This window comes from Sinocyclocheilus rhinocerous, unplaced genomic scaffold, assembly GCF_001515625.1.
Source record: "Sinocyclocheilus rhinocerous isolate Xijiao unplaced genomic scaffold, SAMN03320098_v1.1 scaffold382, whole genome shotgun sequence".
In the NCBI taxonomy this organism is placed as follows: Eukaryota; Metazoa; Chordata; class Actinopteri; order Cypriniformes; family Cyprinidae; genus Sinocyclocheilus; species Sinocyclocheilus rhinocerous.
In genome coordinates this window covers 1,405,664-1,418,501 of record NW_015642829.1, presented here as the reverse complement: position 1 = coordinate 1,418,501, position 12,838 = coordinate 1,405,664, and the positions used below count along the sequence as shown (strand labels likewise).

General features: G+C 38.3%; 1 protein-coding gene across 1 annotated transcript in view; it reads left to right on the top strand.

Moving 5' to 3' along the window:
• Positions 1-12,838, top strand: part of LOC107756727 (lysine-specific demethylase 6A-like) — a 51,355-nt gene that overhangs the window by 15,606 nt on the left and 22,911 nt on the right. Inside the window, exons 7-12 of the mRNA XM_016573938.1 lie at positions 6,483-6,537; positions 6,975-7,009; positions 9,479-9,572; positions 11,134-11,260; positions 11,643-11,741; positions 12,385-12,604. Coding sequence (XP_016429424.1) covers positions 6,483-6,537; positions 6,975-7,009; positions 9,479-9,572; positions 11,134-11,260; positions 11,643-11,741; positions 12,385-12,604 — 630 coding nt within the window. The remainder of the gene's footprint in view (positions 1-6,482; positions 6,538-6,974; positions 7,010-9,478; positions 9,573-11,133; positions 11,261-11,642; positions 11,742-12,384; positions 12,605-12,838) is intronic.

Below are 12,838 nucleotides of genomic sequence, written 5' to 3'. Positions count from 1 at the left end.
TCCACAACGTTGACATCAGCAAACCACTCACCCACACGACGCCATACACGCTGTCTGCCATCTGCCCTGTACAGTGAAAACCGGGATTCATCCGTGAAGAGAACACCTCTCCAAAGTGCCAGACGCCATCGAATGTGAGCATTTGCCCACTCAAGTCAGTTACGACGACGAACTGCAGTCAGGTCGAGACCCCGATGAGGACGAGCTTTCCTGAGACGGTTTCTGACAGTTTGTGCAGAAATTCTTTGGTTATGCAAACCGATTGTTGCAGCAGCTGTCCGGGTGGCTGGTCTCAGACGATCTTGGAGGTGAAGATGCTGGATGTGGAGGTCCTGGGCTGGTGTGGTTACACGTGGTCTGCGGTTGTGAGGCCGGTTGGATGTACTGCCAAATTCTCTGAAACGCCTTTGGAGACGGCTTATGGTAGAGAAATGAACATTCAATTCACGGGCAACAGCTCTGGTGGACATTCCTGCAGTCAGCATGCCAATTGCACGCTCCTTCAAAACTTGCGACATCTGTGGCATTGTGCTGTGTATTAAAACTGCACATTTTAGAGTGGCCTTTTCTTGTGGCTAGCCTAAGGCACACCTGTGCAATAATCATGCTGTCTAATCAGCATCTTGATATGCCACACCTGTGAGGTGGATGGATTATCTCGGCAAAGGAGAAGTGCTCACTAACACAGATTTAGACAGATTTGTGAACAATGTGTTTGTATTTATATTTTTGTTCTGTATATATATATATATATATATATATATATATATGTATGTGTATATATAGTGATTTTGTTGAGCTTTACAGTCTTATCAGTAAATACACTGGTCTTTTTACTTATATTTTATTGCTTTTCGAGTGTGTGTTTTTGAGTGCTTTTTGGATCAACTTTATTGTCTTTTTATGAATCTCATTCCTTTTTATTCAGGCCATCGAGGGCAGGGGAGAGTGTGAATATTTTTATTTATTTTTTTGCATCTCTACATGCTTTTCTAGTGTGAGTGTGTGCATGCCGAGTAGCCATCTGGGCTAAAGGAAAGATGACCTCTGTGCCGAGGATTTGATTTTTGAACTTATTGACTTCTTCCTCCTTTTCGAAAATGTTTCCCTTGTTCCTAACCTCTCCTCATCTCTTCTTGATCCCACTCACTGGTCTTAAGGGCACCGATGTGCTTACTGATTTTTCAAGTTCATGAGGTTTATGGCATCAGATCCTCAGTCGGATACATAGCTGTATACATTACATAAAATAGGCTGTGAATGGTTGTTTTACTCATCAATCTGACAGTCTCTTCATAAGTGGGTGGTTCTTAAATTAAACTGCAGTGTCTGAATGTGTGTGAATGCAGTGCATTCGACATTCTCAACCATCCTTTAGTCTTCAGGGTATTGTGAGCCAGAGCAAATGAGTGAGTGCTAATAAGTCGCGAGAACTGCACGTGCAGCACGTCCTCCCTCTGCTTTGGGGAAGGAGTGGCAGGGGTTGGTTGGCAGCCAGTTGAATGTTCACCGGCTCCCTGTGTGTCCTACTTACGGGAACAAAGCCGCAGCTCTGAGGGCAGGCAGCAGTGCTGTCTTTACTCTCCCTGCATTCTGTGACTCTCTCCCATACAACCCTGCACTCCTCGAACATAACCCTCTGGTAAGTGTCTACTAGTAGGGATGTTCATTTTGGTTATTTTTCCTAACCGACAACCGACGCTCGTTAACCGATATTATAAATTAAGAAAATGAAAGAAAAACTGTGCAACAAGTAGCCTAGTATGCAGAGTTTCAGTTCATTTTTGTTCTGCGTGAAAGGAAACCAGATGGCAGAAAGCAGCATCCTATTTTTTTTTAGGCTTATTTTACAAAAGCACAAAGATTTGTTTTTTGTGAATGTACACAAATAAAGGCAAACCTTTTACAATTCCGATTATCTTTGACTAAAAGGAGTAGTTGCTTCCACTGTTAAAAGGAAAAAATTTAAATGATTGCGCCGGCGCCACATGCACACACACAGTTAAGCATTGCTACCTTGACAATGCAGCCTGCTCATTATCATAATAAAATACAGTCAGTCCAACATATGGAAAAAACATATATAACATTTAAACTGCTCAGTTTAAATATGTAGTAAAATCTGTGCCGTTAAGCGTTATCACCGTACCGCCGTGAATGATGTTATGCAGACCATTTTGTTTTACGTGGATATTGGAACGCGAGTGAAGTAGGCTACATAATAAATAATATTTTGGCATTCAAATACATTGCGAATACGGAAACATTAGATTTTGTCGAATGAGAGACGCAACGTTGGTTTCAGTTTAGTTTTAGCTTAAATGAATTTGTTTTGGCTTGTCGTTTATAGCTTCTTATATTTTTTTATTGTTGTTCTTTTCTAAATACTCTTAATTGAAAGGCTTTGTTGTGGAGTGAGGGGAACTAAAATAGCCTAGCTATGTTTACAGTGTTTATTATAATGTTTGTAAACATTTCGTGTTGGCATTAGACCTATTTCTGAATGAAATAATAAAATGCAACTTAGACGTTATGTTTTTTTTTCCCTCTAAAAAAAAACGAATTTTTTTATATGTGTAGCGTATTTCAACCATGCAGCAAACCTTTTTAAATATTTTGATAAATTACAAAATAAATAAATAAATGACTTTTTAAACTGATTGTATTAATCGGTCAAAATTCTTCACTGTCGGTTAGCGGTTAACCGGTTAAAATGAACATCCCTAGTGTCTACCATAGGAGACAATAGGATGTGATCTTGCCATTGCTCCTACGTTTTAAAACAATGTATCTGTTGTAAATGTGTTGCAAAAACGCTATGCTTTGTTTATTGCAGTGTCATCCCTTCTGACATCGCATTGTCATTTAAACTGATACATTTATACTCCGCCATCTGCATTTAGAAGTTTGATCTCAGTTCAGGATTGTGACGTGCATTTGAATCTAACATCAAAATTATATTTATGCATAGTCATAGTCATTTGTGGGATTTTTATTCTTTGCTCAATCATAGTTGCATTTAGAGATATGTGTTAAACCTGTTGTTGTTTTTTTTTTTTTTTTTGTATGTTTCAATATTAATTAGTACCAGATGATATTAAGCTTATTATTATATTTACTTATTATAAAAGCATACCCTGTATGTTAGCCATACATTTTTGACCATAAATAATAATGTTGATCATCCATAGCATAAATACAATCATAAGCTCAAATTTCTATATTTGTTTATCACTAGTTGTGTTGCATACGGACCTTATTCAATTCTCATGACAGAAATTGTTACTGCAGCTACAGCATAATGGAAACGCGACCAATCTGATGTAGAAATATTAATGAAAAGCATTTATAACGCACTATATGGCTGCTGTAAGAATTTATAGTTACGAATTTAAAGTTATAGTATTTGATTCACTCAGACCAAGTATGCGCATTGACTGACTAGACCAGATTAAAAATATATATTTTGAGATTTCTGTCTTTCACCATTCTAGTTGATAGGAGCTGTTCTTGTATGTCCATTATCCATATATAAATTAAATGCACAGGGACATTATCAAGATGGCTGCTTGAATCTACTGACTGGCCTTAAAGGGGCCTGTTAGGAGCTGTTCACATCAGACCCATACTTTGGTTAAACTGTGATGTAAGCTACTGTTCAAATGTTTGGGGTTGATTTTTATTTATTTTTATGGAAATTGTGAAAAAAAGTTTAAAAAAAACCAGCATTTAAAAAAAAAAAATAGAAGTCTTTTGTAACTTTATAAATGTTTTTACTGTCACTTTTGATCAATTGAATACATCCTTTACTAGATAAAACTGATAATTTCTTTCAAAAACTTACTGACCCCAATTTTTTTAACAATTGTGTATCTGTGAATGTGTACAGGTGCATCTCAATAAATTAGAATGTCGTGGAAAAGTTCATTTATTTCAGTAATTCAACTCAAATTGTGAAACTCGTGTATTAAATAAATTCAATGCACACACACTGAAGTAGTTTAAGTCTTTGGTTCTTTTAATTGTGATGATTTTGAAAACAAAACTCACCTGCCTATAGCCTTAGTAATCCTGAAGACATTGATTAGCTTGTTCAGGTGTGTTTGATTAGGGTTGGAGCTGAACTCTGCAGGACTGCGGCTCTCTAGGACCGAACTTGCCTACCCCTGGTCTAGACGTATATATTTAAAAAAAAAAATTGTCAGTCTAGTATAGGCCACTTTGGCGTGAGTCGCTGCTATTTTGCATAAACTGTGTAAAGATGCTGTGTAGAGTTAAAATTGGCTCAAAATGCAGCTGTGTTGCTTTCTATTGCGCTTCATCTTACTTTTTTTTTTTTATGGAGAACACTTCCTGAAAGTGTGTTGGTTCCATTATTAGAACTGTTGTAATGCCTGCTGATATGATGCACTGAATAGCCTGCCTCCTGCTTTACTCATCGTTTTTTCCCCTATTCTCTCCTGTCCTTCCATCCCAATTTCCTGCAGAGAGCGAAAGCTTACGGCAGGCGTACTCTGTGTGTGTGTGTGTTTGTGAGATGAAAAATGCCTGGAGGTATGGAGTGAGAGAGAGAGAAGGAGAGAGCAGCATGTCATCTCTCAGCTGCTGCCGCTGCTTTCTCTTGAATAGTAATCAGTATTAGAGAGAGAGACGCACTGGTAATCCTGCAGCATTATCTACTTGCCATAGAGAGCGAGCGAGCATGTAGGAAGCAGTTGTTCAGTGGAGATCAGCTCAGCACAAAGGGCTTTCTGTGGTCAGTAATCCGTGTTTTTGTTTGTTGGAGGATGTCTGTATGAAGCAGATAGATGTGTGTTTGTATGTTTTTGACAGATGGTTGTGATGACTCGTTGGCATGTAAGTGCTTAGATTGTTAAATGTTTGACTTTCAATGCTAGTTCATGGCTAAATTAACTCTTGGTTACACACCATTTTAGATTTCCATTATTCAGAAATATGTGAATTTGGTGTCTATTTTGGTTATTGTCTGTTAATTTGACTCCAGTGATTCTATTTTATTGGACAGGCAAGCTATAAATGTGGACTGTTGGAAGTATCAGTCCTTTTGTGATCTGTCTTTGAGGTCTGTACGCTGGACATCAGGACATTGTAATGCATGGCCATGTTCCTTAGTTGTTGCTATGCAGGTGGATGGGTTTTCTCTAGGTACCTCTATGCTGGGACAGGTTCAGTGCTTTATTTAATGAAGGGCAGAGGCTTTGATTTTGGGCTGGTTTCTTGGTAACCTGAGCAGCTGGTGAGTCTTCAAGTCTGGGGTTGTTAAAAGGTTTGTGATTACTGTTGTGATGATCCTGCTGCTCACAGAGGGTGTTTCTGTGCCCCGTGCACAGCATAATGTACAACACTAGCTGTCTCTGACTGCAGGATCACATCCTCATGACCTTGCTGTGTTTCGTCTCTTGAGTCAAAATCATTTAGTAACTATATATGTGTAGACCTATATATCAATGCCAATTAAAGACCAGTTTTTCCAATTCTCATTACTGTAATGCATCTGATTTTTTTTGCTTTTGTGTTGACATCCTTAATAGCTTTTTTTTAAATTCCCTATTTTTTTTTCCCCCACTAGATTATTTTTATTTTTGTGTGTGTGTATATATATATATATATATATAGAGAGAGAGAGAGAGAGAGAGAGAGAGAGAGTGTGAGTGAGTGAATGAATGAATGAATGAATGAATGAAGCAAAAATTGCTCTGTTTTTGGCTGTTTTACTTATTTTGTCTTTCTGAGTTTAAATGTTTGAAGAGTGGACAATGGGATTTGATTGGATCATAAAAAGGAATAATACCTACATGATTGTTTTGGTCATTATTGCATAACATTATTTCATAGCCTGCAGAAATATCACAGGTTTCATGAGATTCACTCATATAAATGATTAGAACCTTGGCTGCTGGTGAATGCGTAGCACTTGGGCATTTTCTGAATGGTTAAAAATTGCAGTTATTTAATACAGCTGGAGTTCATAAGTCTATGGCCAACATCCAAATGGCCAGTGATCATTGTCTCAACAGATGTGGAGTCATGAGTTAGTATGATGGATGAAATTGTGGTTGAGGTTTTTATGAAAACAGTGATCGATGGATTTCCTGAATTTCCTGAAAGTCTCCATTTCATAATTACATTTTATTATGATTTAGTTGAATTTAGTTGAATCTGTTTTTGATGACGTTGTAACAATGGAGGTTTGTGTTATTAGTCCCATATGGCTCGTTCCATATTATTAGAGGCAACAAATCTATTTTTGGACATATAACAGCATTGGTTAGAGAAGAAACTGTGCTTTCACTGTAGCTAGTTTCTTTGGATGGATCATTATGTTGGTATGATTGTTTGATGCCAAAATAATTTAGGCATATCTAACAATAGGATTTCAGAATGACAATTTAGACAATACCTGCTTTCTATAAGCGTTACTAACTGTATCCAGTCTAATCAAACTTTACCTTGTCTTGCAGCATTTTCAGCTGGCATTGATTGACTCCACACCCTGCACTTTGTCCAAAGCTGAAAGTAAGTACCCTCCAATGCGTGTTCATTTTTATTACATATCTTTTTATTAGGAAAATGCATTGTCACATTATGCATGAGGTTTTTTTTAGCAGCGAAGTGTGGTGTCTCATTGAGAGGTTTTTATGGGAAAAAGGAATATTTCCTCAATTAGATTTTTTTCTCTTACCATTTCCATCCTGCGTGAGACACCAGTTGCCAAGGAAACTGCATGACTGGATTCTGCCGTGTGTTGCCTTGCATACGGGCAGTAATGACATGCTTGAATTGCACCAAGGGCAAGCTAATATTCTTCCTTCCTGGTGTCTGTACACCCATAAGCTGAAACAGTGAAGACCAAGAACGCTGGTTTAATTTTGGCCTGATATCAGATTTAAATGCATTGTTTCCATTTGAAAAGGATTTCCGGTATTGATCAGTTCTTCTTTTTGTCCCTTCAGTTCAGTTCCACATCGCTCATGTATATGAAATTCAGGTGAGTGTTCCCCTTTTTTGTCACATTTTATCAGAATACACAGTGTTTCGTTGATACTCATGTTTTGGGGTATAATGCTCTATTGGTTCTGTATGGTAGATGGCAACAGTGACTGTTTGCTTTTACAGAGACCTTGTTTCCTGAAGTAAATTCCAATCCATAGACTTTAGTCATCATAGATACCCTGTTTAATTTGAAGCAAATGAAGATAAGGCTATGTGGGATAGGCAAAGGATGTTGAATCTGCGATGTCAAACATTTAGATGACAAATCTGAAAGAAAAAAATTTACTTATTATTTACATTCAAACTTTTATTAGCAGAAATTGTGTATTGATATATTAACTTAAACATGATTTGTTACGTGATTCCAGAGGTTTCAAGAACCATATGTTAAGTATTGTATTGAGTACATATTGAGGAGGTGGAAAAAGAAACATGTAAATATGATTTTCTGTGTGTGTTTTAGCATTTAAATAGTTATTTTTAATTTATTAAAGGGATATTTCCCCCAAAATAAAAATTGTCATTTACTCACCCTCATGTTTTTCCAAACCTGTATGAATTTCTTTCTTTTGTTGAACACAAAAGATATTTTGAAGAATAGTAACTAAACTGGTAGCCATTGAGTTCCATAGTATTTTTTTTGCTTACTATGGAAGTCAATGGCTTCCAGCAACTGTTTGGTTACCAACAATCTTCATATTCTTTTGTGTTCAACAGAAGAAAAACTCCTGCAGGTTTGGAACAACATGAGGGTTAAGTCATTTTGGCTGAACTATCCCCTATATGCATTCATTTAACCCTTTAACTGTCACCCGTGCCCTCTGTGGGACGCCTAAGTTTACTTCACTATATTACAATTAAATCCTAATCTAATCATGGCAAACTATATATCGTTGGAAAGGTCTAAGACTCCTAAATAGATGTTTTACCAATGTTTTTGTTCAAAATTATGTAGGAAAAGTAATAGATTAATTTATGACAAGAGTGCACCTCAAAAATCTACATCATAACAGGAGTTCTGACCTTTGTCAAAAGTCTTCTTTGTTGCCTTTTTCTCCATCTCACTTTAGAAATCATCAGAAATTATATATCAATTGAAAACTTTAAATCTCAAAATTCATCCTTTGAAACCCATTTTAAAATCAAACATTGCATTACCATGAAAATGGTACATCAATATCATGTTACAAAATTTTTTCGTTCATGAATTATAACAATGTAAGTTTGGATCGTGCACTTTCACGTCTGTTCAAAAATGTGAGTGACAGTTAAGGGGTTAAATGAACACTTTTTCCCAATTTTAGAAACATTTTAGGAATTCCCAATGAGATCTTCATATTTGACCGTTTTTAGCATTAAAAGAATTGAAAATGCATGCCGCAAAGCATTGAAAATTTAATAAAATTAGACGTTATTAGTTGTTTGTTTCAGAAAACACTACCCAACATTACTTTCAAAACATCCAATTCCCTGCAAAAACGGCACTACTACTTGCCATCACTATTTTCATGCTACCATCAGCTTGTCTGTTTAGTGAATCTTGTGATTTCACTAGTACTTCATATGGAATTGCATTTTACACTGTCGGGACCCTACTGTTGTGTTCTGTTGGCATTGTAAATGACTGCTTGTAAAGGTGCAGGTTCTAGAGGTTACAGGGCAGTGTTGTTGGTCCAGGGGTTTTCTTTTGCTCACAGTTTACTGCTCCTGCCCAAACATACACTCTTGATTGATGGATTTGTTTCTAGGGCGCCACCTTGACATTGTGTGTGTTCAACGAACTGATCCCCACCCTGCCCTCCTGCTTTTGCTTCAGCTTGCCTTTAGTTAGTCTCTTGTCACTCAGTCAGTCCTTTCTGTTCAACTAGCATAGTTCTTATCCACCTAGCCTTAAATGAAAATGTAATGCAATTGTATTAACAAATTTACATACTCTTTGTTTCTATCAAAACTTTGCTGTAAGCAATGATGACTGCACTAACCAGCCAGCCAAAGCCTAAGTTTTACAATAGGTTGATTTTATTGTCCACCACACACAGATGAGATTGCTTTTAAGTTGTTAGACCATGTGTGTTTGGAGTTGTGCTGCTCAGGTTGGTCATTTATGGTGGTCAGCCATCAGCCCCAGCAAAGATCTGTGTCAAGGTCACTAAGAAAAACAAACACTTATTCTGAGAGTGCTTCTCAAGTTACACTGATACAGAGCATGCCTCTGTTTGTCTGACTTGTTAAGTCTAGTCTGGTCTGGACTGACCCTCCCCCCTGTGTCTGTTTGTGTGTTTGTCTGTCTCCTCCTGCGTCCCTGTGTCTGGCCTGGTCAGTGTCCAGTGTGTTTCCTCTCTTCCGGAGACCATACATTGTGGTCAGTTTGATGAGGCCCTTTGTGTCCACCCTGAGGGGCCGTAAAAAAGCGCTGACCCTTTTGTCTGTTAAAACATCTCTCCCCTTCTCTGTCTGTCTGCAGAAGAAATACCGCATCGCTAAGGAAGCTTACGAGAGTCTGTTACAAACAGAGAATCTCCCTGTGCAGGTGAAGGCAACTACGCTCCAACAATTAGGTGAGTGTGTTTTACTTGCTTCCAGCTTCCCACAGTCATGGAAAACCTGGAAATATCAGAATTTGTGAATTGTATGCCTGGAAGAGTCATGGAAGTTAATAAAATAAGTCATGGAAAAGTCCTGATTTCTGTCATCAAATATTTTTCTAGTTATACTCAGCTATTAAATATTTCATCAACTGTAAATTACTGTGTAAATTGCAGTGTTCATAAAATGATCTTAAAAATCCATCCAGTGATCACAACCAGCTGGAAAAAGTTATGAAAATTCATTGGTCAAAATGTATGGGAACCTGGGCTTCTTATGTAGATGATTGTTTGCTGTGTGATTTTAATCTTGATTAGTCACACTTTCTGCACAGATTTTGCATACAAGATCTGGATCCGATTGTGGTAATAAGGAATATATGTGGCAAAATATGGTAAATATTACTGTCTTGTTGGGGGGAAAAATAGCATACCAGAGGGAGTGGATGTTAATTTTAACTGGCATTTACATTTTTGGAATTCTGCACAGCTGTTTGTGGAATTCTGCAGCTACAAATTCCACAGATTTGTAATGAGGTGTATTTTGAAATACATTGTAAATTCTTTAAAGAGAGAATATTTCATTTAGGTTTTTGAATAATTTTTACAGGTTAGGTAATTGTTCATCATAAGTCATTCATTTAGAGTTCAGACAGTCCTCACTAATGTATTGCATCATGCCATCTCCCCAAGTGCTGCTAGTGGTGTTCTCAATAACAGCATCCCCAAATGTACAGTCCAGGTTTTCTAAGATATGCTCCAGTTCTTGAGGGTGTGCAATTTTGCCAGATGCAATAGCTAATAATGAATGTGCAGATTGCTTTTGGGATACCATGGTGTGGTTAGAAATCTGAGCTAAGAGCAATCCATAAACTGGAAAGTGGCACCAATGAGCAAAGCACTCCAGGATGAAGCGGTCTGCAAGGTACTTTGGGTTAAAGGCATCAATAAATCATGAAATTATTTAAATAATTGGCACAATTGTGAGTTGTGAATCCTCACACCGAGCTTCTTTCTGTTGCTAGTCCCAAAAGAAAGCAAAAAAAAAACCTACTGCCATATAACCATTGCCACGTTGCTCCTGCAATTGTCGGCAGTGGTCTGGTTGCTGTAGTAACGTGTCCCGGGTGCAGGCGTTTGCCACAGGTGTTAAGAGCTCGGCTGGGATCAGTGTCTAGGAGAAGCCAGGCCACATGGGGGAAATTCTTTGTCTGCACAGCGTCTCGTTCTCCTTAACAACCTCTGGCTGGCTGGGAATGGAGAGGAGAGGGGCTGTTTGGACAGAGCCATCTCTGCTGGGACCTTTTGAAGCTGCTGGTGGTAGTAGAACCCCCCCCCCCGATCCTACTCTACCTCATCTCCCCACCCTACCCTGAAGACAGCAAGAACAAACCATTTGCTCCCTTTATGAGTACCAGTGTAACAGCCTCCATAGTGCACACTGTGGCTTTGTGTTGGGGGAGAGAGTGTTCTAGTTGTTTTGTTAAGAATGCAATTTCTTATTTAATCCTCATGTTTCCCATCGCTCCCTCAGGCTGGATGCATCACACGGTCGAACAGTTGGGAGATAAAGCCAACAAGAACAGCTATGCTATTCAGTGTCTGCAGAAGTCCCTAGAAGCAGACCCCAATTCGGGACAGTCTTGGTACTTCTTGGGCAGGTAAGCAAAAATGTACCCGAATTAAATTAAATTCCACTTCCACATACATTACATTGTTTTTGTTTTTTTTTATTATAATTTTTTTTGTAACAATGCATGGTTTGAAATTACAATATTGAAGTTATATATTGAATAGATTTATCCAAACATTTTGGCTTGTGTCCTAAAGTAGTCCTGCCAAGTTGTTTAATAAAACTGAGACTCTTTTTAGTTTGTGTAGCTCAAACTTTTCAAACGATGCATGAACTGATTAAATGTATATCTTGAATCCAGTGTAATTTGCTGAAAGTGTCTTGTCAAATGCATAAACATAAATATAATTCTTAAATTTAAGCTCTACCACTCATGTGCCAGATTTGAGGTGTTTTTGCTTGTCATGCAGGTGCTACTCAAGTATTGGGAAGGTCCAAGATGCCTTCATATCTTACCGACAGTCTATTGATAAGTCTGAGGCCAGTGCAGATACATGGTGCTCAATTGGGTAAGCTCTTAATGATTGTTGTTTATCATGTTAAGCTGCTGCCATTTATTATTTATGTGCATTTCTTGCACATTAAAGTGAGGCACATGTTGTTTGCATGTTTTTTTGGTAGCTGGGTGTAAATGGGGTCATTTGGGGCTGATGTTGCCTCAGGCTTGGTTTATATTGCTCTCAGGGGAGAGACAGAAATGCTCAAGACATTTAAGCTAAAGCGTTCACCTCAGAGCTCTGTAATCAACTTCTTCTCACCATCCTAACACTTAAAGCGACCATGTACAAACACAACTTTGTCCTATCGCCGATAGGTTTCCGAAACCCTTTTACCATATTGGACCACAAGGAACCTCCCGAAATGTCAGCAAAGCTAATCAGAAAATAAAAAAATGGTACATTTGTATATAGTTGTTACTAAATGCTGAAATGTTTTGAAATGTTTGTGTATTGCACATCAAAATAGAAACCAAGCAAACAGCACAAACGTTTCTACACCATTGTTGTCATTTGTGGCTTGTCGTGACAAAATCTTATATGGAAGATATGAATTGTTGCTTGATGCGTTATCCTGTGGCAGCTAGTTAGGAACCATCTGTTTGTTTAGCTTTGCCTTGTTTACCAGTCCTCTCTGCTGTGCTTGTGTTTCCAGTGTGTTGTATCAGCAGCAGAACCAGCCGATGGATGCACTGCAGGCATATATTTGTGCAGTGCAACTGGACCACAGCCATGCGGCCGCCTGGATGGACCTGGGCACACTCTACGAGTCCTGCAACCAGCCGCAGGATGCCATCAAGTGCTACATCAATGCCACGTGCAGCAAGTCCTGCAGTAACATCCCAGCTCTAACCGCTCGCATCAAATGCCTCCAGGTAGAGAAAGTGCTTGCACTTGATGTTATCAGGAGAGGAAGTGTACATGTTTCATTTTAATGTGCCTATCATTGTGTTTTTCATTCGGGAAGATTGTGAACATTGTTCGTTTTTGAGTTCCTTCCTGTTTGAGTTGAATCACGTCCCCATGTCTGACATATTATACACTGAGGATGATATGAGTGTCATTTTCATCTGTGATTTCATGCCTACCACCATTGCATTGTCTTAAGC